General features: G+C 53.3%; 1 protein-coding gene across 1 annotated transcript in view; it reads left to right on the top strand.

Moving 5' to 3' along the window:
- LOC129392945 (cadherin-23-like) overlaps positions 1-24048 on the top strand; it is a 336485-nt gene that overhangs the window by 230356 nt on the left and 82081 nt on the right. The window contains exons 12-13 of the mRNA XM_055092951.2: positions 18706-18855; positions 19333-19491. Coding sequence (XP_054948926.1) covers positions 18706-18855; positions 19333-19491 — 309 coding nt within the window. The remainder of the gene's footprint in view (positions 1-18705; positions 18856-19332; positions 19492-24048) is intronic.

Below are 24048 nucleotides of genomic sequence, written 5' to 3' on the forward strand. Positions count from 1 at the left end.
TAGGGTTCCTCCCCCAAGATTTAGTCTCTCCAGGAAAATATTTGTTGACTTCAAAGCAAAGCCACTCTGGAAGAGAAGCTAGAGGGAGCGGACAGCCCAGACTGTGCGTTTTCCCATTAATTTCTCCCCAGTTGCCTTCAGTGAGGCCCTTTTGTGATGATGATGATGATGATGATGATGAAGATTTTTCTGTCCATGGCCGCATCCTATGGCGTGCTTCCTCCCAGCGTGCTAAGCTCCAGCCTCCCTGGGGACCAGAGGGTGGCCTCTGCCACGAGTCAGACACCTCCTAATTTAGTCTCTTTGTAAATCTAATTAGCATGCTATTTACACCAAGCCCTGTACCCCTGGCAGGGGGTGTGAAGCAGGGCCTGTGTGGCAGCCGCCGTACCAGTGCCCACCCCTCACCTCCTCCGCACGCCGGTTCCCGCAGCTCCCAGCCCGGAGTCCCGTCTAACAGCTGGAGTTCATCTTTCATGTTGGATTTGGGAAATTGTTCCCCTCTCACCCGCCTCCCTGGCAGGCTCCTTCCCCACACCCACGGCCACCCACACTCCTGAGCAGGGCTGGCACCATGGGAAGTAGTGAGAATCGTTTTACCCATGGAGTCATGCTCCCTTAAAGCAGTGGCGGGGCTTCCTGAAGACCCCAATGGGAATCAGAAGCAGAGCTGGCAAACTTTCTTCTCCATGCCTCTTCCTCTCCCCAGCGCCTCTTGGCTGGCTTGTACCCTCCCTGGTGCCCCTTCGTTGTGGGTGCCAGTGAACCCAGTTCACCCTGGAACCTCCCATACTCCCCCTGCCTGCCCCATTGGCCACCCCACCTCATACCCCTAACAGTGACAGGTGTGTCTTGTTTTCCCCCTGTCTTGAACAAGGCTGCAGTAAGCACAGCTCGGCTGGGAGTTGTGCCTGTGTGTCTCACCCCATCGCCATCATGGGCTGTGAAATGTCCTAATCAACAAGTAACAGGAACTGCAGAGTCCTGCTGGGCAGCTGTGGCAACAGTGGGCCACCAGGAACGCAGAAGCCTCCTTCCCAGCCCATGCTGGGCTCTGCTTGCCCAGGCGCCTACTAACTCTGTCCCCCGAAAGGGGAGAATAGTGCAGGGACGGGGCTGGGCACAGGGCAGAGGGAGAGGCAAGGCATTTCGTGGCAAAGCAAAGTGTCACAGTTGTGCTCTCACTCTGTCCATGCAGGCTTAGGGCAGACCCTCCCTTCCTCTCCAGGCCTCAGTTTCTCCATCTGTTAAAAAGGAATTCATATCAAAGGAATTGAGAGTGAGATAATTTTTTTTTTTTTTTTTTGAGACACAGTCTTGCTCCGTCACCCATGCTGGAGGGCAGTGACGCAATCTTGGCTCACTGCAACCTCCACCCCCCAGTTCAAGTGATTCTCCTGCCTCAGCCTCCTGAGTAGTTGGGATTACAGGCACCTATTACCACGCCCGGCTAATTTTTGTATGTTTAGTAGCGATGAGGTTTCACCATGTCTACCAGGCTGGTCTTGAACTCCTGACCTCAAGTGATCCTCCTGCCTCATCCTCCCAAAGTGCTGAGATTACAGGTGTGAACCACCACATCCGGCCTGAGATAAAATTTTCAGCATCGAAGTTGTCACAGGTTTACATCCCAGGTTGCAAGGTGCAGAGCACGTTTTCCGCTCCCTGGTTCTGACTAGTGCTAGCATCAACACACGGATGATATCTTTGCTCTTTTCACATGGGCAAAACGAGGCTCAGAGAGGAGATGTTTTAGGGAAGGTCACAGAGCGTGGGAAGAGAGGCCTGGTGGCTAGCGAAGCACACAGGTAGCAGGCGCCCACGGGCCTCTGGCAGGAACAAGGAAGAGATGCCCTGAGGGATGTGCACGTTGAGTGGGAGGCGGGATTGGCTCATTCCTTCATTCATTCAACAAATATTTGTTGAACACCTACTGGGTGTCAGATGTGATTCTAGCATCGATTCACAAAGTTCAGCCCTTGGGCAGCTAAGGTTCCAAGGATGGAAGACCAAAGAAACAAACAGATGCAAATGATGTCAGGTGGTGAGAAGAGCCACGGAGAAAAAGAAAGCCAGGGAAGGGGATTAAGGGAATCCTGGGAGGGGCAGAACCATCAGAGGAGGCCTTGACAGGCCTGGGTGAAGTGAGAGTGCCCAGGCTCTGTGGATATCTGGCAGAAGAACGTTCAGGCAGAGGGAAGGGCAGGTGCAGTGGCTCTGCAGAAGGAGGCTCAGAGGCTGGGAGGGGAGGTCAGAGAGGCCCAGGGCTGTGGTCAGGACTTTGCTCTCACAGGAATGAGATGGCAAGCCGCCTAAGGGAAGCAGGCAGGCAGTGATGTGACAGGAGTGAAGTTTCGGGAGGAGGTGCAGTGGAAGACACCCAACTTCTGTCCATCCGCTGCCAAATGGAGAAACTGAATGTGATGCCTTCATGCGGCGGGCCATTATTCAGCCATTGCAGGAGTGAATGAAGCACTGAGCTGCTACAGCAGGCATAGCCCTGGGAAACACAAAAGGCCACTTGGTGGATGATTTCACGTGTGGGAAACATCCAGAAGAGGCAAATCCACAGACACGGGAAGCAGATTAGTGGTTGCCAAGGGTGGGGGGAGAGAAATGGGGAGTGATGCTTAATGGGCACAAAGCTTCATTTGTAGGGGACACAAAAATGTTTTGGAGCTAGATAGAAGGAGTAGTGGTTGTACAACCCAGTGAATGTAGGAAAAATGCTGAATTGTTCGCTCTCAAATGGTTAAAATGGTGACTTTTATGTTATATGAATTTTATCTCCATTTTTTAAACATTTATTTTATTATTTTTTTTATTTTGAGACAGCGTATCACTCTGTCACTCAGGCTGGAGTGCAGTGGTGTAATTATAACTCACTGCAGCCTCGAACTCCTGGGCTCAAGTGATCCTCCCACCCCAGCCTCCCCAGTAGCTGGGACTACAGGCACATGCCACTGTGCCTAGCTAATTTTTAAGCTTTTTGTAGAGATGGGGCCTCACTACATTGCCTAAGCTGGTCTCAAACCCCTGGCCTCATAAGATCATCCTGCCTTGGCCTCCCAAAGTGCTGGGATTACTGGCGTGAGTCATCGCACTCAACCTAAAAATTTTTTTAAAGGATGCTGTGTCTGCCAGGGGTGGGGGTGGGTGAATTGACCCTGAGGGGCAGGGGCCTTTCCTAGGAGTGACTGCCGTCATTCAGATGGGGCCTGTGGAGGGTGAGGAGCGGTCAGCCACTGGATCTGTTTTGAAGGGAGAGTCAATGGGATTTGCCAATATGGGGAGGGGAGGAAGGGAGTTAAGAGTGACTGCACAAGGTTTTTGGCCTGAGCAGTTAGAAAAATGGAGTTCTTACTTCCTGATATGGTAAAGCAGTCGATTCAGTGAGGGGATGATGGAATCCGTAGGTTAGCTTCCAGCGTGTTACGTTTGACATGCTTGTTAGACACCCAGATGGAGACGCCAAGAAGGCACATGGGCTGTGCTGGTAGATACCTAGCGAGCAGCTCCAGGGCCTGGGTGAGGGGCTGCCTCATAGCATTTAGTAATCTCTGTGGTGTCAATGCTCCTCGATGGCCGATCTCAAGCTACTGGCGTGGCCTCAGCTGGCTCTCCCAGATTCTAGAAATCCAACCATTGGCTCTCAGGAGCCTCTAGAACCCCATCTACCACCATGTGGATCCAGGCTGGAGGCGGGAATGAAAGTGTTGCCAACACCCAGGTTGTATTTAAAGCCACCGGTGGCCGGCATGGCGGCCCACACCTGTAATCCCAGCACTTTGGGAGGCCAAGGCAGGAGGATTATGTGAGCCCAGGAGTTTGAGACCAGCCTGGGCAACATAGTGAGACCCCCATCTCTACAAAAAAATTCAAAATTAGCTAGGCATGGTGGCGCACACTTGTAGTCCTAGCTGCTGGGGAGCTGAGGCAGCAGGATCGCTTCAGCCCGGAGATTTAGGCTGCAGTGAACTGTGATCACACCACTGCACTCCAGCCTGGGCAACAGAGCAAGACCCCAACTCTACCTAAAACAAATGAATAAATAAAGCCACCGCTCTAGCTGGGTTCACTTGGGAAAGGGATGTGGATAGAGCAGAAAGGAGACTGGGGACTGGGCAGCCCCAGGACACCCTGATGCTTCACTTTAGGGGAGATGAGGATGACTGAGGAGCCACCCCCAAGGGAAGGGGAAGAGGAGCAAGAGGGAGCACTGATGACAGGAGGAAGATTGAGGCGAAGGAGGGAGTGGAGTGTGCAGGAACAGAGGCAGGACTCAGAAGACTTGGAGGCAGCCCTAATGGCTTTCAGTAGTGGCAAATTAACACGCATATCTTAGTCCATTTCTGTTTTTGGCATGATGCCTTGTTGTGATAGCCCTCATTAGGGAATGTCCAAACCTGCTAGCATTTACAGAGCAGGCCTACCAGGACTTTTTTTTCTTTTCTTAATCCTCTTGGCCCTTTTCTCTCTCCTGCCTCCAGAGCCCTCCTCTTGCACACCAGGGGGCCACCCTTCTAAGAGGGATGCCAGAGGTCCCCTCCCTAGCTCTGCAGATCACTCAGATATGCTAAATAGTCCTACAGGGACAGACTGTGCTTAAATAAATAGATCACCAAAGGGAACTGACAATCAGAGGAATCTCAAAGGCAGTGTGCTGAAAGAAGCCACTCGCTAATGCCCTGTGCTGCATAATTCCGTGACATTCTCAAAAAAGACAAACTTATAGGAACAGAGAACAGGTCAGAGGTGGCTGGGGGTGGGAGAGGGGTCCCTGTAAAGAGACGGGACAAAGAAGTGCTGGGGGCAGTGGGACTGTTCTGTATCCTGGTTGGAGGGGATAGGTAACAAGAATCTTTGCATGTGTTAAAATTCATAGAACTATATACCAAAAAAAGTCAACTTTACAACATGTTAATTAAGAAAATAAACTATAAATTATGGAATACCCCCCACACCCATCCCCCAAAAAGGATGAAGTGAGAGGCACCAGCGTGAGCAGCAGCACTGGTGGGCTTCTAGACTAAGATAGCCCCATCCTTCTCTCCACCGTCATTAAATCAGCAAGTGCGTAATTTGCACCCTCCTATACAGCTAGAAAGGCCAGTTAGAGGGCCTTGAACACCGCTGTGAGATTCAATCTAATTCAGCAGGCAATTGGGAGCCATAGATGGTCCTTGAGCATAAGTGATGTACTCAGAGCTATGCTTTAGGTTGATTAATCTAGACACATGGAGAATGGGGGTGGTACCAGTGGGCAATGACAGAGAGCACCGGTGGGTGGGGACTGGACGAGGGGTCAGGACTGCTTAGATGTGGGGTCTATAGGAAAGGCAGGGGTTGAGATGAGGCTGCAGTTTAGAGTTCCAGCAATGGGAGTGACAGAAGCTCAAAAGGGCAGGCTGGGGGAGGGGCTAGATGGAGAAAAAGATGGGAGCTGCCACCATCTGCCACCACCCTGCTGTGCAGCGGCCAGATTCCATCTTTACCTCAGTATAGCTCCTCACCTGAACACCCTCCACCACCTTTGCATGCCCTCTCTTTCCCTCTGTTAATCTGTCTTTGAATCTGATCCTCTCTCCCTGTCTCTCTGTCTCTCACCTGCCTTCCCACGTGTCTTAGTCCATTTTGTGTTGCTTATAACAGAATAACTGAAACTGAGTAACTTAAGAAACAAAATTTATTTCTTGCAGCTATGGAGGCTGAGAAGTCCAAGATCAGGGGGCTGCATCTGGTGAGGGCCCTCTTGCTGGTGGGGGCTCTCTGCAGAGTCACGGGGTGGTGCAGGGCATCTCGCATGATGAGATTGCTACGTGTGCTCATGCAGTAGCTCAGGTCTCTCTTCCTCTTATAAAGCCTCTAGTCCCCCTCCCAGGATAACCCATTAATCCATTAACCCATTAATCCACTAATCCATGAATGGATTAGTCCATTCATGGGTGCAGAGCCCTCACGATCCAATCACCTCTTAAAGGCCCCACCTCTCAATACTGCCACTGAGGATTAAATTTCAACGTGAATTTTTGGGGGGGACATTCAAACCCTAGCACCATCCTTCCTTCTCTGTGTCTGTCTCTATCTTCTGATTTTTTTTCTCACACTCACACATGCACAGCAGATAAACACATGCAACTCATTCATTCATGCCTTTATCCCTTCGTCCATTCACCCATAGCAACTATGCGGCCAATACACATACACGCCCCACGCCCCAAAGATAGGGAATATGTCAAGTAGGAGGGGCCCTTTGCATGCCTGAGCAGCCCTGCCTGGGGGCAGCTGAGTGACACACAGGACTGTCACCAGGGATGCTCACCCCTCTACCCGGAGCCCAGCACCCTGTCCCAGCCCAGGACCTATTCCTTAAGACATTTGTGATGTCTTTGTTCACTGGGAAGAGGACCCAAGACCGGGTGGTTCCCTTGGAAGAGGACTAGAAAGGAGAGGGAGATGAAATTACCTGCTCCTTCTTGGCTCCCAGGGTCCAGGACACCAAGTTTATGGCCTCCTATGACGGTGGGATCCCTGATGTAGAAAGGCAACCCAGAGAGGGCAAACAGTTTGCACGAGGTCACAAAGCAGGCCAGCGCCAGTCCTCGCTCCCCATCTCCTGTCCCCTCCACTCTTCTCAGCTCCCTCTCTGCCACCCAACCATGCAGGAAAGGTGGAATCACTCTTGGAGGAGAGGCAGACTCACTCTTGGAGGAGAGGCAGTGGAATACAAAGCGGTGTGATTAGCAGCTGTGGCGGTGTCCCCTCCTGATTTCCATAAGGCATTTAGATTTCTTTGCCTGGCCACACATTTCTCTGTGGGAAGAGGGAAATCATTTTAGCATAGGAAATAGCCAGAGCCAGGCAGCTGCAGAGTGGGAGAGCCAGCTCCCAGCTCTGCACCCTGGCCCTCCCTGCTCCCTGCCTGGAGGCCTCTAGAGGGCCTGGCCAGAAAGCAGAGGGCTGGAGACCCAGGAGGCTGATGAGGCCAACGAGTACTCCCTCTCTGCGGTGCTGCCCCTCAGGCCCTGTGATTCTCCCCAGAAGGGGCCCCAGAAGGAGGGGCAGGACAGTCCTGGGCTTGGGACAGACCTGGATGCACACATCCTTTTGCCCTGCATTTTGGACTCTTCTCCGTGCATCTGAGAACACTTACACCCCACTTTAGCCCCCAGCCCCAACCCCAGCCAAAAGTTGGGTGCAGAGTTTGCCATTGGAGTGAGGAAAGGGATTGAGGCCAGGTAGAGTGCTGAGGTTCAAATTAGCAGATTCTGATGAGAATGGCAGACCTTGAAGTTGGAAATATGGCCACTGGGGCTGGGAGGCTTGCCTGGGGTTGCAAGACAGGGCCACAAGGAAGGGATTGCTGAGTTTTCCACGTGGGCCAGGTGCCTTCCAAACAGAGCCCATGCTGGAGGAAGGGAGAAGAGGACATGGCCTGGCTCCCCTGGGATCGTGGGAGGCTGGGAGGTAGAGCATGGTGTCCTTGAGTTAAGAACTCAGGCCACATAAATCCTCTGTGGTTCCCTCTGTCCTTTGCACATGAATTACCAGTCCAGGTGGCTGTAGCAGCCGCAGCTGCTCCATCTACAGAACTGGAAAGGACCGTGTGTCCCTCGATCTCCACATAAAGCTTGCCCTTTGGCCATACCCACGGGCATGATTGAGGGGAGCCTCACCCTCCTGGCTAGCCCCTCTAAGGCCACTTTGTTTCAGGAAGTACCCTCTGGGCTGACTGCTCTAGTCCCTAGAGGTCCAGGGTCTGGAATGCAGAAGAGAAAGACACAGCAAGGCTGAGCTATGAACCATGTGACATGGGCTTGGCTGGGTCCCAGGAGTTGGAAGTCTGTGCCCAGGAAGAGGAGTGGGTACAGACAGGTGGTAAAGTATAACTGGGCTTTGGAAGTATAAGATTCCCGTAGTGCACTGGGTCAGTGGGCTGCAGATTAGGAAAATAGAATTCAAAAGCACCTGCCCCTCATTTGCCTTAATGCAAGTACCAATGCACATTATAATTCTTTTCTCAGGAGAACGGAGGCTGGCTTCAGGGCCGACCGGAGGGAGTGGGGGAAGGTCTGCACGTGCAGGTGAGGAGGACTTGCCCACCTCGTGCCTTCATCTGTAGACAGATAATTCACACATCCGCGGTGAAAATGATGGTGCTCTGGTATTCTTCCCCCAAAGTGCCAGCTGCCAATCGGATTGAATTAGATTTCACAAGGGTTTTTGAAATACATGGAATTCACCAGCAAATTACCCTTAAAGAGGGAAAATCAATCATTTGGAGCAGAGATAAGCTGAAGGCGAGGCAGCCTCGGATTGATCCCGTCTGTGCAGGCGTGTGTGGAATTCAGCAGATAACCTGCGGACAGGAGGGAGGGGAGGCTGGCTGAGAGGTACAGGAAGGGGAGAGAGGCAGGGCAAGAGGGGGAAGGAGGGAGTTGGAGAGGGAGAGATTGGAAAGAGGAAGGTGAGAGGGCAAGAAGAGGGGAGGAAAGAGAAAGGAGAAGAGGGATAGAAGAAGGAAAGGAAGAGGAGAGAGAGAAGAGAGGCTTAGTCTGCACAGGCTGCTGTAACAAACTACCATTGACGGGTGGCTTGTAAACAACAGAAACTTATTTCTCTTAGTTCTGGAGGCTGGGAAGTGCAAGATCAAGGGCCCAGTAGATGTGGTGTCTGGTGAGGGCCTGCTTCCCACTGTGTCCCCACATGGCTGGAGGGGCAAGGATTGCTCTGGGGTCCCTTTTATAAGGGCACTAATCCCTTTCATGAGGACTCTGCACTCATGACCTAATCACCTCCCAAAGGCCCTGCCCTCCTTGGGGGTTAGTATTTCAACATGAATTTTGGGGAAGGGGACACCAGCATTCCGTCTCCAGCAGATGAGAAGAAATGAGGGCGAGATAAAGAGAGAAACAAGCAAAGGAGTCACAAGAGGAGGCGAGGAGAGAGGGGAGGAGAGAGAATCAGGGGAATGGGAGAGAGAGTTTGGGCTGGAGTCATGGAAAGCAGTTGGAAGAGCACAGTGGGCCGGGTGCGGTAGCTCACACCTGTAATCCCAGCACTTTGGGAAGCCGAGGCGGGAGGATGGCTTGAGCCCAGGAGTTCAAGACCATCCTGGGCAACTTAGGGAGACCCCATCTCTACAAAAAATAAAAAGCATTCGCTGGGCATAGTGGTGCACACATGTGGTCCCAGCTACTTGAGAGGATTGCTTGAGCCCAGGAGGTTGAGGCTGCAGTGAGCAGTGTTTGCATCAACTGCACTCCAGCCTGGGTGACAGAGTGAGACTCTGTCTCAGAGAAAAGAAAGAGCACCACATTAATGGGCATTACGGGCCTTAGAGAATCACCCCATCCAAGCTTCCCATGTGGTAGATCAGAGGCCCAGAAGGAAAACAGGGCCTTCCCCAGTTGCGTAGTAATACAGGGCAGCTCCAGAGAAAACAGACTCCTGACCTCAGGCCCATGGTGCTCAAGGGCCAAGCCACAGAGGAGCTTGGGGAGGGGACATAGGTAGGAGGATGAAAGCCTGAAATGAGGGTGATGTCCTTCACCTTGATGCAGGCCCAAGAGGTGCTCCACTCCCACAGTGGAGAAACGGAGGCCTGGAGCCATGAGTGGCGGGGCAGGCCTGAAGGGCAGAGGAAAAAGAGGCAGCAGGGCAGAGCCACCCACCATGTGACATGGGCTTGCTGGGTGCCAGGGGTTGAGGTGGAGTCAGAAACGGAAGCAGTGTCCTCTGCCAGGCTCCTTCCACTGCCTTCTGTATCCTGGCATCTCAGTGGGCAGAGAGACTTAGCACCCCCCTTAGTGTAGGGGTTGGAGGGAGAAGCAGCTGGCTTTGAGTTGAAGGTGGAAGGAGAGGCCTGCCTCCTGCCGAGGTCCCCTTTGCCATGTCTGATTGGGGTGAATTAAGTGAAAGGATGGACAAAGAAGGATAAAGAATATGTATTCGATGGGCTTTTATTTTCTACTGCTCAATGTTATGGATCAGACCAACAGAAAGTACAGCCGAGGAAGGAGGGAAACCTGCGCCCCACGCCCAGGGTGGGACTGGTGGGTCCCATCACCCAAGCCTTTGCCCTTCTCTGCCTGCTCCTCTCATTTCTGGCCATGGTCTAGAAATCAGCTCCTTCCCAGGGATGCCTCCTCTCCTACCCCCACTACTCCTAGAACAATAATAATAGCTCTCCTCTATTGAACACTTATTCCATCCCAGATGCTTGACCAAGATTTGGCAGCTCACCCACAGTAGCCCTATCAAATAGGCTGCATTCTTCCCATTTTACAGATGAGGAAATTGAGGCTCAAGGATATACAATTGTGTATGCAAAAATCACACAGCTGTAAAAGGCAGTGCCTGAGCCTAGGCTCAACTCCAGAGGTTGTGGCTTCCAAGGTTCTATACCCTGGAAGCTCAGGTCATGGGGCTCTTCCCTGGCAGACCCGAGTTGGGGACAGGGTTGGTTTTGGTGAGGGCAGCACTGACTCTGGGGGCCCCACTCCGCACTCCAGATTCCCAGCCCCGATCCAGCTTGGGCTGAGGGTGTCACACCAGCCCACCAACCAGAACTCCCTGGGTGCCTCACGAGAGCCCTGGCCCTTTATCTTGCCCCAGCATCCCCCTACCCCCCGACCCCAAACATAAAGGTGGCCTTGGTCCTTGCTGTGGCTCCTGAGGCCACCCTGCCTTCACATGACCCTGGTCCTTCCTCTTCCGTGAAAAGGAATTAAGACCTCCTCCAAGGGCATATTGTAGTTTACAGGGTTGGTTGACGGTCCCCTAGCATTTGAGGTACAAAGAAAAGAACACACAAGGTCCCTGCCATAGGGAATTTCCTGGCTTAGGCAAGAAAACACAATTCACATGCTTACAAAACATGGGGGAGCAGAGAAATGATACTGTTTTCATTTAATTCTGTGAGATGTGCTTACCCTCCCCACTTCACAGATGAGGAAATTGAGGCTTCAGGAGAGGAAGTGAGTTGTCTAAAGTCAAACAGCTAGGAAGTGACCCAGCCTGTTCCTCAACGTTGAACTGTGCTCTCTTAACATTGCATCACGCCCCTGGGTCACTAACCCAGGGGCCACCCTGACTGATGGCAGAGAGAGACAAACATCCCGGAGAGGCAAGCTGGTGTCACCAATAGCAGGGCAGTGCCTCGGGATGGGGAGAGCCAAAGAGCCAGAGAGACAAAGGAGGCATCTGCAGGCCTCGTTGTGCTGGAGGGAGCCTGGAGGCTGGCTCAGGCCTCCCTCCCTTTGGGGGCCCAGGCCACCTGCAGCGGAATGCACCAGTGCTGAGAGCCCTCAGGTTATGACCAAGGGAAGCCATGCTTAGAAGTCAGGCCACCCAACCCAACGGCAGGACCTAGCCTGAAATCCACCCCTCTGAGGCAGGGAAAGGTCTGCATGCAGGTGGTTAAGTAGCGGAAATATCACCCTTGACCCTCCCTCCCAAGGGAGTATTTAACGAGCTGATGTCTGTTGAGGGCCCAACATGTAAGCTCAACAAACAGCTGGACAACCACGCTGGGTCAGCACACGGAGCCGGGTCTGCTGGGACAGACTCAGGTCGGCTGGCTCTGGGAGCCTTAGAGAGACTAGGAGGGAGCAGTGGCTCATCTGACCCTTCTCAAAGCTTCCCCCCACTTCCAGGAATGGGAGGCAGGGAGGGGGCAAGGTCTAGAGAAGTTGCGGGGCAGCCCTCCTGGCAGCCGGCTGATAAGGCGCTGCCCTCGTGGGGGTGGGAAAGCTGCAGCCCTAGGAGCAAAGTGCAGGAGCTACATGGGGAGGGACCGGCAGGGAGCCAGGAGGGATTTCATGTGTCCTTCCCCTCCCAAGAAATAAATAAAGCTAAGCTGTCGCCTCGGCCTCCCCGCGGGCATCTGCCAGCTCCGCAGCCTGTGGTGGCTGGGCTCTGGCTCCTGGACCCGCGGTGGGCGCTATCAGCCTTCTCATCGCCTCTCTCAGCTGGAGGAGAATTTAATCCACAGGCTCCTCTCCACACACACTAGGGCTCCTTTTGATGTTTCTGTTTATCTCCCTTCCAACAAAATCGCCCCTCTGCAGCTCCAAGAGCCCCTCCAGCCTCCTCCGCACCTCCACCCCATGAAGGCAGTCCCCCAGCCCCCTGTGGGACAAGGGCAGGGAGGAGGCCTAGCAGGAGCAGGGAGGTGGGTGTGCCCTCCACCAGTCCAGGCTTTGTGCCCTGACCTGAGCTGAGGTGCTTGTGGGCCTCCTTCTGCCACGTGTGGCACAGGGAGGGGTTCACTATGCCAGCTCCTGGCATCGCACTTGGAGCAGCGTTCTGTAGTGGGAAGGCCAGGAGAGCTGCATGGTTAAGAGCTCTGACTCTGAGGCGGGGTGGGGGCAAACTTGAGTTCCAAGCCTTCCTTGGCTGCTGTGTGGCTTGAACACTTACCCTCTCTGGCCCCAGTTTCTTTCTCCAAGAAAAGGAGTGGACTGACACTGTCTTTGGGCCATCGTGTGGATTCTGGTTAAGGTGTGTGACGCCTGTGTCATAGCCGGGCTTCACAAATGGAAGCTGTTGTCATAAAGGGCTCAGCAGCACAGGACTGCGATCAGTAGGGGTTTTGCACCAACTTAGCAAACTGGAATATCTCTCTCTCACACACACCCCCATCCTGAGGGCTGACAGTCACAAATCCAGACCAAGCAGGAATTGGCCAGCTGGTAAAGTCCTGGAAGGAGCAGGCTGAGCATTTTAGAGGACTTGGTCAGTAGGTGATCCTGAGGGTCTTAGGACATGTGTCCTGACCACTGCAGCGTCTGGCCTGCGTGAGCTTTTCCAGCCCCTGGCAGCAAATCAAGGAGAAGGGAGCAAGTCTCATTCATTTGAAACCCCAAGAATTCTCCTAAAGGGGTCAGGAAGCTGTCCCGAAGGCTTGTCCCCTCTGGGTGCTCCTGCCTCACCAGGTAGTTAACCAGAAGCTACACTGAGCTCACACCATCTTCCAGGCATCTTTGAGCTCAAAATCACTGAGCTCACACCATCTTTTCAGTCCCTCACTGTTGACCTCAGCCTGCACACGATTGGTGCCGCCCCAGCCGACACATGGTTCTTCCTAAGCCTTCTCTGCTCATCCACCATACCTTACTGCTTATACCTTACAGGCCAATGCTCTTCAGTTCTGTCTTGCTTCTTCCCAGCATCACTCTATCTTGATGGTTCTCAGACATTAGTGAGCATCAGAATGCCTGAGGGGCTTGTTAAAACAGTACTGGGCCCAGTCCGGGCGCGGTGGCTCACGCCTGTAATCCCAGCACTTTGGGAGGCCGAGGCAGGCGGATCATGAGGTCAGGAAATCGAGACCAGCCTGACCACCATGTCTCTACTAAAGACACCCGTCTCTACTAAAAATACAAAAATTACCCGGGTGTGGTGGCGCATGCCTGTAATCCCAGCTACTCAGGAGACTGAGGCAGGAGAATTGCTTGGACTGGGACTCGGGAGGCAGAGGTTGCAGTGAGCTGAGATCACGCCACTGCACTCCAGCCTGGGCGACCGAGCAAGACTCTGTCTGAAAAAAAAAGAAAAAGAAAAAGAAAGGAAACGGTGCTGCGCCCAATCCCCAGAGTTTCTGACTCAGAAGATCTGGGCGTGGCCCCCAATTTTGCATTTCTAACAAGCTCCAGGTGATGCTGATGCTGTGGTCCCAGGACCACACTTGGAGAACCACTGTTTTACCCTTGTAGTTCTCATCCTTGGATACACTTTGGAATAAATAACTGGAGAGCTTTATAGAATGTGGATGCCTATGCTTCCACCCCCTCCCCCAGTCTGGTCTCCATGGTCTAGGGTGCAGCATAGGCAGCACCCGATGTAAAGCTCCCCAGGTAATTTTGATATGTGGCCAGTGGAGAACTACCCCTCTTTGCCTCTCCAACTGCTCACCTTTTTCTCGACTCCTATAGGTGCCTCCAAGCTACTCTCCCTGCCGCAGTGATGTCTTCCCAACCCTGGCTATGCAGTGTGGTTCCCTGGGGAGCATGAGAGAAATGTAGCTTTTCCCAGCCCCCAGAGATGATGACACACTGGCTCTGGGCATCTGCATTTCTTTTTAGAACGCCACTGGTGATTCTGTTGTGTATCTAGGGAGAGGAGGGCAGCACCGGTATGATTCGCACGTGGCTGCAAGGCCACCTCCCTCTCCCCTGCTGCAGAGCTCAGAGTGGCTCCGTCTCGCTCATGGAAATAATGCCATCCTCAGGATGGCATCTGCCTGGGACTCCAAGCTTCTCGACATGGACCCTTTGCAAATAATAAGTCATTGATGATTCTTCTCCACACTCCGTGCCTTTGCTTAGGACAGTGCTCCTCAAAGGGTGGCTTCAGATCAGGATCAGCGTTGCCTGGAACTCGGTTAGAAATGCAAAGTTACAGGCCCCAACCCAGGCCTACAGAATCAGGAATTCCTGGGGGAGGGAGAAGAATGGGGGAGCAATCTGCAGGTGATTCTGAGACACGCTAAGGATCTAAGGATCAAGAACTCTGTGTTTAAAGCTACTTCCTCCACCCGAAATCCCTTTTCTACCAGTCCAAAAGAGTCCAAAAATAATACCTTCTGACCAGACACAGTGGCTCATGCCTGTAATCCCAGCATTTTGGGAGGCTAAGGAGGGTGGATCATTTGAGGTCAGGAGTTTGAGACCAGCCTGGCCAACAGGCGAAAACCCGTCTCTACCAAAAACAAAAAACAAAAACAAAATACAAAAATTAGCCGGGCATGGTGGTGTGCACCTGTAGTCCCAACTACTCGGGAGCCTGAGGTGTGAGAATCGCTTGAACCTGGGAAGTAGAGGTTGCAGTGAGCCAAGATTGTACCACTGCACTCTGGCCTGGGCAACAGAGTAAGCTTCCATCTAAATAATAATAATAATAATAATAATAATACCTTCCTTCATTCCTAACACCAGCTCAGAACTCCCCTTCTTGGGGCAACCTCCTCTGCTTGTCCTCCCCTTAGACTGGGCCCTGGAGCACTCAGATGGTACATCTCAGTTTGTTCTGGTAACTAACATTGCTGACTGCAAGGCCAATGCATTTCACACTGTGGACTCGTGCTGCCAATGGGGAATGCCCGCATCAGACATGAGCTCCACTTCCTTGGCTGGGGCAGCAGCACAGGGTTGTAGGAAGGTGCATTGGCCCAGAAGCTGGCCTGGCCTTTTTTTTTTTTTTTTTTTTTTTTTTTTTTGAGATGATGTCTCACTCTGTCGCCCAGACTGGAGTGCAATGGCATGATCTCGTCTCACTCCAACCTCCGCCTCCCGGCTTCAAGCAATTCTCCTGTCTCAGCCTCCCGAGTAGCTGGGATTACAGGTGTGCGTCAACATGCCCAGCTAATTTTTTTGTATTTTTGTAAAGATGGGGTTTCACCATGTTGGCCAGGCTGGTCTCGAACTCCTGACCTCAAGTGATCCACCCACCTCCGCTTCCCGACGTGCTGGGATTACAGGCATGAGCCACCGCACCCGGCCTGGGCCCGGCCTCTTATCCCCCACTCTGCCACCAACTCCCTATGCAACCATGGGCTGCTCAGTCAACCTCTCTGAACTCAATTCCACTGGAGGGGCTGGAGGGGCCCGTGGGAGGAGTAGCAGTAACACACAAGGAAGAGCTGCTGAAGCCCAGGCACTCCCTGAGCACCCACTGTGTGTCATGGTCTGCTGGGGAATCTTCACCACCTGAGGCATGGTCTACAGCCTCAAGGGGCTGCTGACATTCCAGAATAATCACAGAGGGAACTGTAACCCAGTGATGCAAGTGCTCTGCAGCCATTAAGGAAAACAAAGCAAATACTTGGTACTTACAAAGTGTTTAGAATAGTGCCTGACCAAGAGTAGGTGCTATGTTGTTAGTGTCCTCGTTCGCATCATCATCTATATGCACAGTTATGGACCAATCACCAAGTGAAAAGACTGGACACAGAGCAATGTGCATAGCATGCTGTTAGTGTCACAGCAGGGTGGCATGTACCCATAATGGTCATATAGGCATGGATTTCCTGGGGAAAGAGACCCAGGAACGGGGTTTGGTGGCTGCCCTGGGAGGTTTGTCAGTACCTGGGCTCAGGGGGAGAGGGAGAGGCGTGTGTTCCCCTTACACTTTTTAACTTCTGGAAAATTTGCCATGTCTCTGCTCATCATGTCTCTAACATTTTTTATGTTAGGAAAATAAAAACATGGGGGTGTTTGGGGCTGTTTCCTGCAGGGATTTTATCCAGGCTCCAGGGATGTAGGATGTAGGGATGGCCCCTCCCATCCCAGCCTACACTGAGGCCTTCTGGGTGAGAGTGGACAGAGATCAGGGAGACAGGAGCCCTTGCCCCCCCCCTCACCTCCTCACCCTTCATGCCGTTGAGCCTCTTCTGGGTCCCACGCTTGTCCCTCTTCTCCACTCTCCAGCACACATGTGTGCACACTCACACAATACGCCTCCTCCAGACCCCAGAAGCTATGGCCCATCAGAGGCTGGGGACAGCTGCTCCTCTAGGGTGTGGTCCTGGGGTCCCTCCCATGACCCAGTGTCTCACTGTCTTTTCTCTCTGGTTCCTTCCTCCTCTCCATACCTCTCCGCCTCCTTCTGTCTGTCTCCATATCCTTTGACTGACCGACTCCCATTGACAGAATTTGGTAAGTGAGCCTCTGAAGGGCAGGGGTTGGGCTTGGGGAGGGCTCGTGGTGGGCACAGTGGGGAGGGGCTTTGAAAAGGGCACAGCTCAGCCCTCCCCCACCCTCTCAGGCCCCCAGCTCCTGTGGTTGAGGGACCAAAGGTTCAGGGGAAGGAGAGGAGTTGGTGTCACCTGTTCAAAGCTGTCACACCCCACTGGCTTCAGCTATTAGTGCCCCTTCGGGCATTTAATTGGTCCCTTCCATGTGACGGGACGCATTCCACACCAGGGAGCGCTGCAACCTCCACAGCCTGACAGGCCCAGAGGAGCCTTGCCCCCACATCCCCTGGGGAGCCACTTTGGGCTGGGGCTCTGGAGCCCCGCGGCTTGCCCGGACCCCAGAATTGGCAAGAGAGGGCTTAGGGAGCTCAGCTTCCACCTCTCCATCCAAACCTCTGTGCCAGTAACAGGGCACAGGCCTGTCTCCAGGCTCTAGGAAAAGTCTAAATGCAGCAAGTGTATTTGCCAGTTTGCTAAAATGGGAAAAACCCAAGAGACTGATGGGTAAACGTTAGCATGCATTCATTCCACAAGTGCCTTTGAGCATTTAGGGGGCAGCCCCAGGGGCCCATGAATCTTGTGAACTCTCAGGCTTCACTGGGGGTATCATTTCCTGATCATTCCCCCTCTGCCCTGAGCGGGATGGGAACCAGCCTTGCAGGGACTATCCCCTTAGACCATGGAGAGTCTTTGGGGCCAGGGTGACCTGGCAGCCACCCTCTCACCAGGAACAGGTTTCTGAGAGGAGTCCCACAACATCCCCTAAGCAACCAAGATGTGAGGGTGGGCTTCCCTTGCCAGCCACTGGTTCAACAGAAAAGGGCCCATGTGCAGAGGGCCTGAGCTGGCCACTGGGCTAGGGGTGGGCTCTGCACCATAAGCCAGAGCTTCTGCCTCTGGACTGAAAGCCAAGGTCAGTGACCTACTGGGCACCTGCAAGAGAGGTCAGGAGGAGGCTCTTACACATCACAGGCTGCCTGCCCAGTTGGAGGGGAGTTCGGGGGCGCAGGTGATCCCCTTGCCCCAAGTGCAGGCAGGAAGAGGAAGTAGAATCACTTTCTGAGCAGGCCAGACCTCAGGGAGTCAGTAAGCTGAATCTCCCACCTTCAGCCATGTCTCCTCCCCATGATCTGGAGACTTCAGTCACGTCACATGCTTTCTGTGAGGAGAGTCAGGTAGCATCTGAGGGGCTCTGTGAGCCACAGCCCTGGTTAGAATAATCAGAAATGCCTGAACTTGAGTGAGGCACCCACCTCCCTGAAATGATGGGCTTGGGCCTCTGGGACACAGCAGAACCTGTGATGGGGTGGCCACCCTGTGCTCAGTCTGGGATCCTGGGCCCCCTGGGACTGGCCATAGTGTGGGATCCCTGGCCATTCACATTGCCACTCAGTCTCTGGGTTATTCCCATTTCACATGTCAGCAAACCAGTGTTCTCCCTGATGGACACGTTCCAGAGGAGGAGGGGAAGAACAGAATCTGCATCCCTTGTGTCCTCTCCTGGCCAAGCCTGTCATGGCCGCTTAACTGCTTCTCTTCTCTCCACTCCCCTCACATCCTCTCTCCTCCTCCTTCCTCTGTCTCCCTGCTGGGTCTTGCAGCTGGCCGGTCCCTCCACAGCTGGGGTCACTGGGACAGAGAAAGGGAGCAGGAAATGGAGAGTGAACCAAACCACCTGAAGGGGACACTGTGGGCATCCGACAGCACAAGGAAGGAAAAGAGAGCCAGAGGAGGTTTCCAGAGGGCCTAGACATGGGTGGGTCATGGAGTCTCGGAGCTGCGCTGGGAAAGCCCTGCTCTGTCCCAGCACCTCATCCATTGCCCCAACCAAAGCAGTGTCCCAGCACCTCATCCATTGCCCCAACCAAAGCAGTGTCCCAGCACCTCATCCATTGCCCCAACCAAAGCAGCTCTGGGCTCACTCTCCAGGAGCCTCTGCTCCTCCATTTGGGTCTAGGCTTTGGCCACTGTGCCCTTCCTGACTGGCTTCTTCTGCACTCTTGACCCAGGGCCTGAACAGCATGTTTGAGGTGTACTTGGTGGGGAACAACTCCCACCACTTCATCATCTCCCCGACCTCCGTCCAGGGGAAGGCGGACATTCGTATTCTGGTGGCCATCCCACTGGACTACGAGACCGTGGACCGCTACGACTTTGATGTAAGGCCCCACTCACTGGCGTTTTGGAGTGGGGTGGGGGTGGATTTCAGGGGAGGCGAAGGTAGGGTAGAAGATTCCCTTAGAGCCCACCTTCCACTGCTGCCCATCTTCCCTTGTGGATCTGACTCAGATGAGCCCTCCAAGAGATGGCAGGGACCGGGCTGAGTCTCCCTTTTCCAAGGAGGAAAAGGATATGTCCAGTAATTGAGTGGAATTTTACCAGACTCCCATCAGGAGCCTCTGCAACCCATCTCCTGCCAGATCAGCCCCTGCTAGCTCCTCCTGCCCTAGCAGAATCAGCAGCCATCCCTAGAGCAATGACAGACGGGCTCGCAGTAGCACAGAGCTGGGATGGGCAGAGACTCTAACAGGTGCTCTGGGCTGGGGCCGGCAAAGGCATGGAGAGGACTTACAGGGACAAGGACTCTGGGAGGGGACATGTGGGAGCTTACCTGGGCCCCTGTTCTGCACCCCCAGCTCTTTGCCAATGAGAGTGTGCCTGACCATGTGGGCTATGCCAAGGTGAAGATCACTCTCATCAATGAAAATGACAACCGGCCCATCTTCAGCCAGCCACTGTACAACATCAGCCTGTACGAGAACGTCACCGTGGGGACCTCTGTGCTGACAGTCCTGGTGAGTCCCCACTTCACTGCAGGGCCACTGAGCTCTCCAGGGCCGACTGTGGTGAGGCACCCAGAGGGATTTTGTCCAAGGGACCTCGGCAATCAGGGAAGGAGGCACCCCCAAATCCCTGAGCTGTGTTTGTTGGTGTATTAAATAAAGTTTTTGGACTCTTCAGGATGGGGCTCCCTTGACCTAGGTTGCAATATGGAAAAGGAGCCAACCTGAGGGGTGACGAGACTGGGCTAAGGACACTGGTTTTCTGCCTTTCCCCGAGAGAGACTCAGTGAGGGTGGGCTGGGAGCCCTGGAAGCCCCCTCAAATGGGTGGGAAGGTGCCAGCCATCCTTGAGAAGGGCAACCCTCTCCATGTGAGCACAGGCACCAGAGAGGGGCAGGCTCCTGGAGGGTGTCTGGGCACCCCCAGCTGCCCATGGCTGGACTTGCCCTTTGACAAGGGGCCCTCCCAGTGTCATTTGTATCTGTCAGTACTCTTGGTTGCAAGGGACAGAAACCCTTAAGTAGTTCAAGCAAAAAAGGATTGGCTCATGTAACTCAAAAGTATAAGTGATTTCAGGCCGGGCTCGGTGGCTCACGCCTGTCATCCAACACCTTGAGAAAGCTGAGGTGGGCGGATCACTTGAGGTTGGGAGTTTGAGACCAGCCTGGCCAACATGGCAAAACCCCGTCTCTACTAAAAATACAAAAATTAGCCGGGTGTGGTGGCACACGCCTGTAGTCCCAGCTACTAGGGAGGCTGAGGCAGGAGAATCGCTTGAACCCAGGAGGCGGAGGTTGCAGTGAGCCGAGATTGTGTCACTGCCCTCCAGCCTGGGCGACAGAGCCAGATTCTGTCTCAAAAAAAAAAAAAAAGTGCAAGTGATTTCAGGCATGGCTGCATCCAAGCACTCAGTTGAGCAGGGCTCTGTCTTCAACACTGGGCTCTGCTTTTTTGTATTGGCAAAGAGGGGCACCAGCACCTCTAGGCTGACTTCTTACCGATTTATCAACCCTAGTGGGAAAAATTCTTTTGCAGTAATTCCAGCAGATTCTCATCGGCCCAGTTGGTTGGGTCATCCTGGAACCAATTGTGATTCTGGTATGCCGGGGAGGGATCACACTCCCCCTAGTGGACCCAGGGGTTGGGGTCAGCCCCGCCTGAATTACACCGTCTGAGAATGGGGAAGGGGCTTCTATTCTAAGACAAGGGATTGAATGCTAAGCAGATCCAAGTGGTAGATGTGTGCTACAGAAGCTCAGAGTCTTGCCCACAGTCGGTGCTCAATAAATGTCACAGAGTTTAACTCATTGCTTTCTCCTCCTTGCACACCTGGGGCTCCCAGAGTCCTTGCTTCCATTTCTTGCTCCGTCCCAACTCCAAGCAGAGTGATACCAAGACCCCGCTCCGAAGTGTGTTTACTCTACAGACAGATGGTATGAAACTGCACTGAGCCCCCAGGCCCTTCCCATCTGACAGTTATTAATATTTCAAACAGATGTTTAGCCAGTCAGGCTGTCAGACGTAAACAATAATTCTGCGGCAGCTGTTTTCTTCACCTCCCGCTTCTCTAGCCCATGACTCCCCCAGCTTTCACCAAGGTGCTCCCTGCAATAAATCACCAGGCACTTGAGGCACCCTGGACCTTCCTTCAGCCTCTCGGTGCCCAGCCAGAGAGCAAGTGCCAGAGGCTCTGGCCTTCTGGACCCAAAGTGTGTGTCTTTACCCACCATCCCCCTTCGAAGGACTGGGTAAAGGGCAGCCAACAGCCTGTGCTTTAGAGGCCTCGGAGTGGAGGGGAGGCTCTGTCCCCTGCGGGTCTGGGACCACGTGGCAAAGAATTCTAGTGTCAGATCCAGGCTCAGTGGGTGTCAGGGGATTCCTTCCAGGTGTTCTTGCTTGGGACAGAGTTTCCTCACTTTGTAGTCCCAAGTTCCCATGGTCCTTGGAAAGGGATGGAGAAAACCTATGGAGCCGGGAGATGTGAAATATGAGAAGGGGCATCCCTTGATCGGTGGTGCCAAGGACAGTTGTGTCAGGCCCAGTCCAGTTTGGGGCTGGCGCTGGGGAGCAGGCTTTGGTGAATGTGAACCGAGCCCCTCATGCTAGGTTTTTATCCAGAACTGGGGCCGCCACTGGGCCTGAGCTCGGCCTCCTCTGTGAGTCGCTAGGAACCAGCAGATCCGGCTAGCCTCCCTGGGCTCCTGGCTTCCTTCATCCAAGCCTCACCCTCCCCCTTCTCAAGCTCCCAACCCCAGGGTTTATGAAGCCATGAAGGGTGAGGGCCCATTTCATCAGGTAACAGCTCTCACAGCATGACCGTGTGCCTAAAGGAGTTCAGGCCCTGCAGGGAGATGGTGGGGACCCCGCGTGCTGGCCTACCCATGCCACTCTTAGCGCCTTCATTTTCTCATCTGCAAAATGGGCCCCAGAGCTAGTAAGTGACTAAACTGGAATTCTGTTCCTATAAAGGGATATAAAAACATCCTGGGTGACCCACCCTCCCCGCTTCCTCTCCCAGTCTTCCCAAGGTGTTTCCTGGCCACACCCTCCACACCACCCTGCCCTGCTCTTGGCCTCCTTCACCCGGCAGCTCTCTGCTCAGACCCGGGGTCAGCCCAATCTCTCCACCTCCTCTGCCACAAAAGGGGCTGAAATTATGGCTGCCTGCTCAGGGACTGTAAAATTCCTTCTCCCTGACCTTTTCTGGGATGTTATTAAAATGTTTCATGGGCAGTTGTGTCAGGAAAAAAATTATGAAGAAAAGGAAATGTTTTAATTTGCAATGAAGGCAGGAGCCAAGCGTCCCCAGCTCCCATCCTGGCGTGGCCCTGCTTCAGTGGCTGGTCACCTGTCCTGGGGGAAGGTGGTCATTTAACATGGCTTGGGGAAGCTGGAATAGGAAGGGCTGTCACCACCAGTCCAGGTGTCCTAGCAGGGGTGGAAGAGCCAGACTTTCTCACCTCCCAGGTCCCTGGACCTTACGGCCCCCAGTTACAGCAAAATGAGTTTCCACTGGTGGCAGGAAAAGAGTGGGGACACCCTCATGCACGCAGTCAGCGCTGGCAGAACCCACACATACAAAAAGTCCACCTTCTGTATGTATACAGGGGTTTTGCATATATGGAGTACTGTATTTTCCATCCAAATTCGGTTGAAAAAAATGTTGCATGCAAATGAACCCACACAGTTCAAGCAGGTGCTGTTCAAGGGCCAACTGTATCTCTAACCTGTTAAGTAGGCGCTGTTATTCTCACTTTACAGATGAGGAAACAGATGAGGCTCAGGGAGTTAAGTAACTTGCTCAGGGCCCCAGGGCTAGTAAGTGACTAAACTGGATTCACACAGCGACTCCATATCCCAAGCCACAGGCTCTTAACCACGAGGCCACCCATCCAGAAGGTTCTATGTGGGACCACTGAGCCTAGTCCTTTCAGCAACCTTCAGAGCTGAGGGTAAAGAGAGGAGCCGGAAAGTGCTCTCTGTGGTATCCACAGGGACAGGTCCCAGGGTCGCTCCAGGCGGTGTGTTCTTAGGTGGCGCTCAAGACTTTTAGGGCCTGTGGCACCACCAGGTGAATTTTCACATCTCTGAGCCCTAAGCTGCTCCAGGGACAGAGCTGTGTGAGTGTTTTCACTGATGGAGAAACCATTTCAGAGATATTCGAGCACTTTGGTCAGGGAAGCAGGAATACCAAGGCAGCCCAGAGCTGTCTCTGTGAGGAAAGGTCCCCTGGAAGGAGGGAGGGTTCAGGATGAATGTGCTCTGAAGGTTGATCACACAGAGGAAGGATGTGCGGGGGTGCATATGTGTATATGTGCGCAGGCACGTGAGGTATGCTTGTGGGATGTGTATGGGGGTGTGTGTAGGCAGGCATGTTTTTTTGTGCCTGTGCATGTACATGTGTTTGCAGCTATGTATACTCAGAGGTATGTGTATGTAATATACACGTGTGTGTGCATGTGTGTCTGTGCACATACATGTTACGACTACATGCATTTGGGGATGTGCATACACTATATGCACACGTGTCATGTGCACACGTGTGTGTACATGTATGTGCCTGTACTGATGCATGGATGATGCTGGTGGCTCCCCATCCTCTAGGCTGTGTGGTTTATTCCCTCTCATATCCCAGGCTGCTCTGTGATTCACACCTTCCAGTCCTGCCTCCTGACCTGGCAGTTGAAATCAGATGAGAAGGCCAGGGAGTGTCTTATCCTGGGATCCTGCTAGGCTTGGGGCAGCCCTGCAGCCTGGCCAGTGTCTGGAGCCTGGCAGGGTTTGTGGGCACTACTGGACAGTACAAGTACAAGAGTAACCTAATCATTTATTCATTCATTCATTGATTCAACAAACGTTTGGTGAATACCTGCTGTGTGCTAGGCACATGGCCCTGAGGACACATGGTGATGTGAGTCTTGTACTTATAAAGTTTATAGTCTTCCAGGAAAACTGGACTAACTACGAAATGAATCTTCACATTGAGTATTACTTGCTGTGATGGAGAGATCAGGGAGTACATGAACCTCTAATAGGGTACCTGACCTTGCCTGGGGTCCAGGAAAGCTT

Source organism: Pan paniscus, chromosome 8 (assembly GCF_029289425.2).
Source record: "Pan paniscus chromosome 8, NHGRI_mPanPan1-v2.0_pri, whole genome shotgun sequence".
NCBI lineage: Eukaryota > Metazoa > Chordata > Mammalia > Primates > Hominidae > Pan > Pan paniscus.